Source organism: Petromyzon marinus, chromosome 33, assembly GCF_048934315.1.
Source record: "Petromyzon marinus isolate PM22_M1 ecotype Great Lakes invasive population chromosome 33, UKy_Petmar_22M1.pri1.0, whole genome shotgun sequence".
In the NCBI taxonomy this organism is placed as follows: Eukaryota; Metazoa; Chordata; class Hyperoartia; order Petromyzontiformes; family Petromyzontidae; genus Petromyzon; species Petromyzon marinus.
The window spans coordinates 7,459,256-7,469,496 of record NC_133699.1 but is presented as its reverse complement, the minus strand read 5'-3'; the positions used below and the strand labels follow the sequence as shown (position 1 = coordinate 7,469,496).

General features: G+C 43.0%; 1 protein-coding gene across 1 annotated transcript; it reads right to left on the bottom strand.

The window, feature by feature from the left end:
* Window positions 1–1,505: 1,505 nt before the first annotated feature.
* On the bottom strand, window positions 1,506–9,498 carry LOC142929679 (ubiquitin carboxyl-terminal hydrolase 36-like). The gene is made up of 12 exons (XM_076071382.1): window positions 9,490–9,498; window positions 7,737–7,935; window positions 7,142–7,339; window positions 6,893–7,003; window positions 6,455–6,557; window positions 5,818–5,885; window positions 4,718–4,788; window positions 4,481–4,554; window positions 4,253–4,361; window positions 3,703–3,846; window positions 3,113–3,213; window positions 1,506–1,644 (listed from the first exon to the last, which is right to left on the bottom strand). Exons 1-12 carry the CDS (start codon window positions 9,496–9,498, stop codon window positions 1,506–1,508), a joined length of 1,326 nt encoding a protein of 441 aa, XP_075927497.1.
* Between the last annotated feature and the right edge of the window lie 743 nt (window positions 9,499–10,241).

Here is a 10,241-nt window from a genome sequence, read left to right as displayed (position 1 = left end):
CTTTAGGCCACACATTCAGGGGCAGCATTTTCTCACTCCTGAGAGTAACCTGTCCTATGATGGTTAAACCAACATTTTTATTCCTTTTGATGAAGTTGGAATTAAACCAAATTAAGTGCAGAACCAAATGTAATGTAATGCTTGTTTGTGCAATCATTGGTAGCAGGGCTGAAACCATAAACCCGCTTCACTTGAGAATCCAGTTTAATCAAAGCTATGTTAAATCTAACCCAGAATCTCGGCGAGCTGCCCAACATCTCCAATAACTTTTGACTCTCCTTCAAATTTACCACCACTATCCAACACATGAGAGCAGATGGGGTTGCTGAGCTGGTTGTCCGGCAAGGAGACCACAAGTGACGCATACCAAGCAATCACAGCCGGCAGGGTCGCGTACGAGCTGTACAACCGCGTGACGGGCAAGGCTGAGATCGACAAATACAAGGTGCTTGTCCATGCATACCGGGAAGTCACCTACGGAGCACACTTCTTTGTGGTCCACTTTGCATGCCTGTAATTTAAGCGTGCATAATAGTTAAGATTACTGATCGTAATTTCTGAAATACTTCCTGATTGATGGCCTTATTATCTTACCTGATAGGATGATCGCAGCCCAGCAACTTCACACCAGATTGATCTTGTCCATTCCGCTTCCTCTTGTCTCTCATTTGTACTCATCCCTTCAACCCATCCCTGTAACCCCATTTGTATTCCTCTCCCTAGGCTGAGTGCCTGCAGGGCATCGTGAATTTCATCCGGGACAACCCAGGAGCCACGAAAACTGCCATCGACCAGGCCGTTCTGCTCCACGTTCAGATATTTGCTGCTCGGGTGGATGCGATGTAGGACTGAAGTGTGACTAGGTAAACACCTGTTTGGTGGACATCTTTAGAATGAACCCCTTGTTGGACACCTTGAAGAATCAACATTTTTTGTTAACTTTGCCATGCAGCCTTTCATAACATTTTAAATGTTTTATCTATGAGGCATCTAAATACACTCGTATTTCTATGCATCATATTGGAGTGGGCAACAACACCGTGGACTGGAGTGCAACAAGTGTGGGGGAGCCAACACGTGCACATGGGTTCTTAAGTTACGCAAAGTCACAAGCATATTACAATAAATAAATTGGAGTTTTATGCCATGCAATGGATCGCATCGCGCGGATTATCACATTTCAACAATGAACACGTATGTATTGCCATTGATAAGACAATAGGTTTTTCCCCTTTTTTCTGGCAACAAAACAGGTGTTAAGATGTTAAAACACCAAACTGAAACCTTTTACAAGGAATCATGTCTGCATTAACCACAATGCTTGTGGTCAGAATGCAAACAAAACATACTCTAATAATATGATATTGCCATTGAATTGTGACTTCATATGTACGTCAATAATACAAACAACATTTAAGAATTTGCTTTGAAATGTATCCACAATGCTGGGTTAGCTTCCTTTTCCTTTGTTATTTGGCAGCGATTCGGCATCAAGACGTTGGGTCTCAGTGGGCCGTCGCCTGGTGGATGCAGCAGCGCCACCCAAGGTGGGCGGCAGCCTGCTCCGTCGAATCTCGAAGCCTGATGTTTATGTACTTCAGGGAGGACTTGAGGGTGTCCTTGAACTGCTTCCTTTGTCCTCCCCTCGTCCGCTGCCCATTAGAGAGCTGGGAGAAAAGGATCTGGTGGGGAAGGCAGTTCTCAGGTACGCGGAAGCAGTGGCCAGTCCATCAGAGTTGTTTTTTTAGAAGTATTGCTTCAATGCTGGTGGTGTCAGCATGGAGGACACTTGCACTTGATCCCCTGGATTTGATGGAGGCAGTGCTGTTGGAAGCGCTCAAGCGCAATGACATGGCACCAATACATAGACAACCTACCGGCAAGACTTAAAATCCTAGCATACCATCTTTAAAACTATCACATCTACACAAACACCGAGTACACACAACATGTAGCTTCAGATAATTTATTTCGGTGCAAGAAAAACAGCCACATGGTAGACTATGTTGGCACAAACAAAACTTTCCGTTAACGCTTATCAGAATATTTATTTATACAGCAGGAATCCGATGAGCTGTAAACCTCTTTTTCACAGATGTCCAGTCGGGGCAGGTGAGAATAATACAACACGTAACACAAAAACTTGACAGTGAAAAGTATAGCAAATATATACAAATAATACTAAACTATTTTTTGTCCTACCAGGTAAAGCCTACTGAGCTATGAGCCTCTCATTCAGAAGCAACCTGGCAACAAATGATAGCTTAATAAACTGGTTTATCTTATAGAAATTTATTACAGCAAAATAATCTAAATAATCTAAACAAATGTTTGTAAAAGTTATCCCATCATATCAGATGTTTATTAATGTCCTTCCTTCTGAGAAACCTAGACCATTATCGCTCACTAGGTGGGTTAGGATTGAAAACTAACTACAGGCAGTCCCCGGATTATAGGGATGAAACTACAGTAATTAAAGAAAACAGTACGGGAGGCACAACTATTTCCGGCTATGGGATTTTATCTAGATTTGGGGGAAATTGTTGAGTTTCCGACATACGGAAAATTCAGGTTGCGGATCTTCCTCGGGAACCTAACGCTTCCGTAACCCGGGGATTGCCTGTAAGGAGGGAGCATCTGATATCAGTCTAAATCTCTAAGTCTCCAATGTGTCTGCTAAGGTGCGCGTGTGTGTATGCAGTGTGTCTCCGGCTCGTCTTCTTTCTTCCTTGAGTGTCCTTCTTTGTGTAGTCCGAGCACTTGGGAGCTCTCTTTGTGTCCTTGATGCCACCCAGTTTGAAGACTGAGAGTCCTCGATGTCCACTGGGATGGCATTCTACTCTGGTGACCTACACATAGCACACATCATCACCACCACAATTATTCCACTGGCCAACAGGACACCACAGAAAACTGCCTGTCATTGAAACTACCTAGAGAAATGAATTGCACCGAAAATGGCTGATAACTCACGTGGTAACCACCTTCAAAATATAATTGTGGGCCGAGTAAGAGTGCGTACAACACTGTCAGACAACACTGTTTGACTTAGGGTAAATTCTCCAGTTTGAGGTTTTGTGGTTTGTGAAAATACATCATGAGTACAACTTACCGCATATAGAAGAGGATGTAGGCCTGGTCTTGAAGCACTTCTGACTTGGCGACTGGCTCCACGTCAGCATCGTCCATTCTGAACCAGCTGCCATTGCTGACCTGAAGGAAAAAATACATGTACACTTAATTACGATCATTACCCAATTGCACCTGACTCATTTAAAAGCCAGCCATAGTGACAGATCATGAAAGTGGAATATTATATGGAAGTTAACACGTGTACTCATATGCTTCGTGTGTGTGTGTATGTATTATCATAGTGGGAAACAGTAGCGTAGCGGTTAGCACATTGCACTACGAACCCGGCAACCAGAGGTCAATTCCCGCTTACGACGTAACACCAGTGACGATTGTCTCAACTGGTCGTGGGCCTCGTTCCCTCGGTCCACTCAGCCTCAAATAAACACATGGTGCAATATGTAAAAATTACCACTCAGGGGACAAAGGCGGCCGGGTGTAGTGCTGGCCACCCACCCCCGCGTGTGTCATTCTGGCTTTGACAGGTGCTCATGAACAGCACTTGCCCCAACAGTCGGGTAAGGCTATATGGGGGATATTTGTTTTTTTGTTTATCATGCAGAACATCACCTTGTTGTATGAGTAGTAGTGGCCGCTATTGGTGGTGGTCCCGTGGTGCACAATCACCGAGTAGAGTGAATAAAGTTGCGACTCTTGCACAACCTGACTGGACATGAACGGCCGTATGTCGAGTTTTTCAGGGAAGAGGAACTCCTACAAGGGATGAGGGAGGAGACAGTGATGGGCCAAGCATTAAAAGAGAGGAAAATAGGGAGCTGGCTAAGCAGGGGCAGAAGAAGGGAGCAAATTAACGTATTGGCGGTACATTGGTGCACCGTATATATAAAAAACTAAAATCACATTTTTCACGATGATATATTTTCCAGCGATTCCCAACCCATTTCAGGAAATTTTGTGGGGCTGCGTCAAAATAATTTATCGTGATCTCAAAGCAGTCGGAAGATGAGTGTCGGTTCACATTTTGATGTTCTACTGTTTTATGAGGACCGGTGTGTCATGCTGCACCGGTGTACCGCCAATACGTCCAAATGACAAAAAACGTTGAATACAAAATATATCTGAATATCAGTTTGCATTCTGTGCAGGAAGTAAAATTCACCCTGTCGATTTTGTGCCCAAACTCATCGTATCGCTTAATGGTGACGATAAGCACATTGGGCACCACGTGCAGGCTCACTCTCTTTGTTGATTTCCCCACGCGTGAGCACCTGTTCGCCAGACAATAGCAACGTTAGTTTACGGACGAGGTGCGTGTTTGATCACACACTGTATAAATGGGGATATACACGAACGTTTAAAGGTGCACGATGGAAGATTGCATACTCACATTCCACATCTGTATTCTGAAAGATTCTCGGTCTTTGTGAATTCATACAAAGCCTTCACCAGATCCAGGGATTTCTGTCAAAAGCCAAGAAAGCACAATCATGGAAAATTATTACTTTGAATAGAAATTCAGAAAATAATGAGCTAAGTGGCTCTCTGCAGTCAACTGGTTGTGGTACATAAATATAATGAATGACAAAAAAAATCGACATCAGGCTGCAGCCTTCCCAATTCTTACGTTGATATTAAGAGAGATGTCAAGGCAAGAGTCCAACGTGTCTGAGATGCTGAAGCACTGCGTGCACTCAACTGTGAAAACACATAATATGAAAACATACAATATTACTGCTGCACATTGCATAATCATAATCAAAAGTATTCACACGTTAACTGCCTAATATGAAAATGTTCAAATACCACCAACCCAGATGCGACTATAATTGTTATTTAAAAACATATTTGGTGAAAGCTGCAATGGCTACTAAATACATTTATTGTTGATACTGTGTTGGCAGTGGTGCCCTAACATAAATCACAGGTACTCAACACATTCGTCAATAGCACTGCCTTACAAGGAAAAATATGCAATTGGTGACATTTTCAGGAGTGATCTTTATTCATAGCACAGAAGCCAGAAACATAGGGTGGGCTACGAGTTGGATACTGCACTGTACACCACGTGGCCTGATGAGAAATTACATTTGGCGTACAGAAACCTTTGATAAACTCTTGCGTAATAAGCATGTGAAATCTATTTCCGTATTCGGCATCTTTTCTCACTTGTGTAGTCGATGATCGGGATGGTCTGCTAAAATTGTCACATGAATGATGACAAACTAATTTGTATTCAATGTTAAAGTTTAAAATGTTGCTGGCAGATTGCATGTTGGGTAGCCTCGTCGCAGCGTGGTCAAAGAAATAAGCATTAGCACAATCCAGTTAATGATGTTCGTATATTGTATTATATTTTTATTATTTTATAGTTTCCCTTCTACGTGGTGACTTCACCGAAAGAACCAAGAATATGAATCCCTGCAGTCACGAAAGCTTTCAATCAAAAGATGTTCGTATAGTTGATGCAACCCCTTTTAACCTAGAGAACTCCACAGGAATGGGAGTAGAGTGAATGATATAACTTGTAAACAATGAAAGAGAAACGGGAAAGGGAATGCATATTTTGTGCATGTGTGCTTATGTCCTTGTGTACGTGTTTTTTTTTACATCTACAGAGAATATAAGGTTGCATGCGAGAGCTTGCATAGCCCAGTATGGATTGTGAAATTGGGTGAAATCACTACTTAAAGGGTGGATGTTTCCAAAAGGAGCACAGGTACCTACCTCTCGATTTCAGGTACCCCCTGAAGATCTGGTGGATCAATGTTGGGGTCTCCATGTCAATATTCAGCCTGGAAAAACACGCAATGAAACACACAGACAGCAACTCCAGAGGCAATGTCTTTACCAGATGAACACTCGGGAGAGTTACATGTTTTTCCCTCCTAGTATTAACTCGCTGAAGTGGCAATGTCTTAACTACCTCGCCAGCTATACAGGTCATGGGTTTGATCCCAATGCTGACGCCTGTAAATTTGCAGTTTGCATTCTCTCCCTGTGGTTGCGTGTATTTTTTTATACGAGCCCACCGATTTTTCCCTCCATATTTAGAAACATGCATTTAGTGTATTTGTTAAATAATAATTAAAATAAAGTGAATACAAATATGAATAATAAAATATACAATTAAAAAAACAAAAAACCCACTAATGTAGACTGGTGCTTAATCGGAGTGAGCGTACTGGCAGTCTATAATGTAGACTGTAGCCTGGTTTTTAAGCTTGGTGAGCGTATTGGCAGTCAATAATGTAGACTGTAGCCTGGTTATCCTGAGAACATATTTTTTTCTGAACAATCCAGGCATCCATGTGCTGGTATTGTGCAACTATTTATGGAGTTTGCTGGGGCATGCAGTACTTACTGGCTTTGGTTGAAGAGGCAGGATTGGTGCAGCGTATCTATCACGTAACTCAGAAAGACATGCGCATCTTCCTGCCTGCCAAAACACAGGTCCTCGCCGATGTCTGTGTGGAAATGGACAGAGGTCACAGATGATGTGGTCACACAGTTGCTGGCACAGTATATAGCTTATGAAGTCCCTCATCAACTAAATTGGAAGATTTGTGGGTTAATCACAGAACTGGGTATGGCTGGCAGTGTTTAGAACGAGCATCAAGAGAGTAATGCAGGACCGGAAGAACATCCGATGCATTGGAGTTGTAAAATCAGTGCTGACCAAAACGAGTAATTTTCTGTTCGATATTGTATACAAAAACTGATTCAAACTGCCCTTTCAGGAGATCTTGAGATGACTGATGTTTCAACGTCAAAGACACTTGGGAATTGTGCTGGAACTTACTTTTGAAATTGAGAACTATGTCGATGGGATCGATGGCCATGCCCCGATTCATGAAGGTGTTGAAGACGTGTTTCTCCAACAGACACATCATGCAAAACTCAGTTTGTTTGCCTGTGAAGAGGGGCAGGGGTGACACACAGTGAAAATACAAACCAATCGCACAAATTGCCCAGCCGCGCACAGCCAGGTAATCTACACAACACTCGATTGTAGCTCGTCTCGAATGCAAAATATCTTGGGAGAACTCACAGGTCCATGAGTGATCGCTGTAAAGCAAAAAGTTTGCCAGCGGCGCCGTGTACGTGAGGCCCTGCAGGCTGGCATTCACGAAACACGTATTCCCGAGGTTGTTGAGCCCAGCACCCTCATGTAGATCCTCCTGCCACTTGAGAACTAAGTTGTCTGTCGCAGGTGTTGTGAATTCTAAAGATGGAATGCTGTCCTCATCTGCACACATGACATGATGGAAACACATCATTAACGTTCACAGCACTTTTATTATAACTCACAGCACTACTGAAGGGAATGGTTTACAAATTGGGTGTCTTAGCCTGTACCCGTGCTGGCATTTTTTTTGTGGTGCTGTTAGGTAGACACAATCCTCTTCACCAGCTGGCGAGATGCAAATGTATTAAATGTTTTTGAAGTGTTCAGCACTAGTAATCAGAATTGCCTGAAGAGCATCTTCAGCCTGTAAGTTTTACATCGACAGCAATGGCTAGACAACCACAGCAGCGTGACGAGATATCAAAGTGTACGTATGTGTGCACGTTGAACTTCTTTCACACCGTGCGTCGCCATCCATACTAATCGGAGGGACGGGGTCACGCCAGCAAACACTTACCTCCCGCATTAGGTTTGTGCAGCCCAGTCGTGCTGGACTTGGTCACGAAAGACACGGCGGATGGAACGGTGCTGTGTTGGATCTCCAGCCCCTTGTCATCTGCTGCTGACACCGCCGGGGGTGATGTGGATGCCTCATCCTTGACGACGATGCTGGAGATGGTGTCCGCTTCTGCCTGTTGAATACTCTTGGCCTCCTGCTACGGCAGCAGTAAAAGCAGCCTTAAGTCACAGACACGCATCGCCACTACACTGCAGCATTGCTCAAACTGCTAAGTGCGGATTCTTATTTCGAACAACATGGCAAGCCAATCTAATAATGGAGACTCTGCTTTTAGATACCAGGATCTATCTTTGTTTCCAAAGAAGTTGGACAAAAACATACTCTGTCTAAATTCTCCTTAGTGATATTCTGAAGACGTTACGTTAAAAAGATGCATGTGATATCACTTGAGCGCAAATACAGACCCATATGGACACACATTCCCATACGGGTATACATCCCTTCATACGCCCTCCCCATTCTTGCAGTGCGTGAAATTGGAAATCATGCATATTTTAAATACTCAAATGGCTTAATGTGCTATTCATGCAACGGTTAGCAATCTGGTGTTATCGTACGGAATTTGGTGCCACAATTTCCTGGCATGTCAGTAGAAATACATCCTTCCCACCTTTATTCACCCAGCAGTATAAATAGGGACACCACAGGTAGTCGATGGACAAGCCATGTGTGTTGTGGGGTCAGGTGTGGGTGCTCCCACATTTTCCAAGATGTTTGGTGGGTGTAGAAGGTGAGTTTCCTCTCGTGCAAACCCAACCGCGAGCAATCGGATGATCAAACAATTTCAAGGCTGCACCTTTACGTGTGGACTGGTCTTCTTTGCAAGTTTTGCAACGTAAACTTTAATTTTTTACCTTAATTTTATCAATACTGATCTATACTACAGGTTTTCTTCTTGTTAGATCGTGTAAATATATAAATGTTTCGTTAAACCGGCCACAATCCGACACAGCCAATTTGTAAGGTTTACCACTTAAACAGATCGTGCCAATTCGTTACGAGTACAGCACACCGGTGTGTTGGAGAGCCAAGCCACAACATTTACAATCCGAGTACGACGTTTCGCCGGTAATCTAACCCAAAAGAAAAAAAGAAAGGACAAAACGGTATTATGGATGATTTTGGTCACGAAAGCATACGTGATAATTGAATTTTGCCTAATCACCTACTGTGATTTATCCTCCCTCTTTGCTGCTCCTACAGCCTCCCTTACCTTAGTCAGATGATCTGCATTGCTTTCTTCAGATGATGATGTCTCCTCACCGTCCTTCCCCGCACCTACGAGCAACACGTTTGCCTAGGTACGGTGCAAAAGAAGTTCAACATGCATCACGACTTTAAACTGGTGTTGCAGCTTTCAAAAGACTCGAAAGGGGGCTGCCGTTTTTTTCCTCACTTTCTGACTCAAACTGTTGAAGCTTTCAACAACGTGAGCCTGAAATTTTGATTTAAAGCTATCGTGACTGCGGTAACGATAAACTGCCAAATCGTTGCGCGTGGCGCCAACGGGTTTATAAATAAATAAATGGATAAAATTTACCGTTTTTAAATAAATTCATGCAAACCAACACACCTGCGGACGACCGTTTGTGTTATGGTCGAAACGTGATAATTTTTATTGCTTTATATATTTTATTATTTTGTTGTTTCCCTTCAACGTGACTTTACCGAAAGAACTAAGACCGTGAGCCTGCTTCATGTCGGCTTTAGCGTCATACTCTGTGGGAAGATTATCACTTGGCTCAGCGTAGTTTTTAGGTAGTTAGTACGACTTTTAAATTAATGTAGTGCTTCAGGCGTACCCTGTCCATATATATAGGTAAACCAAATGAACCTCTGAATTGATATTTTTCGTTCTCCAAATAACAAAGAAATTGTTATTGAATGTTTCTAGTTATTAGCAGACTCTGTTAGATGTACCCAGTCACCCGCTGTGATTTATCCTCCCTCTTTGTTGCTCCTACAGCCTCCCTTACCTTAGTCAGATGATCTGCATTGCTTTCATCAGATGATGATGTCTCCTCACCGTCCTTCCCCGCATCTCCGATCAGCACGTTTGCCTAGGTACGGTGCGAAAGATGTTCAACATGCATCACGACTTTAAACTGGTGTTGCAGCTTTCAAAAGACTCGAAAGAGGACTGCATCTTTTTTAATCTGATTCAACGAATCTGACTTCTGTCCATCAGATGATGATGATGTCTCCTCACTTTCAGTCTCAATCTGTTGTTGAGGCTTTCAACAACGTGAGCCTGCTTTATGTCGGCTTTAGCGTCACACTCTGTTGTAGTGCTTCAGGCGTACCCTGTCCATATATAGGTAAACCAAATGAACCTCTTAACTGCAATGTTTCGTTCTCCAAATAAAAACGAATTATTGAATGTTTCTAGTTATTAGCACAGACTCTGTTAGATGTGCCCAGTCACCCGCTGTGAGTCATCTC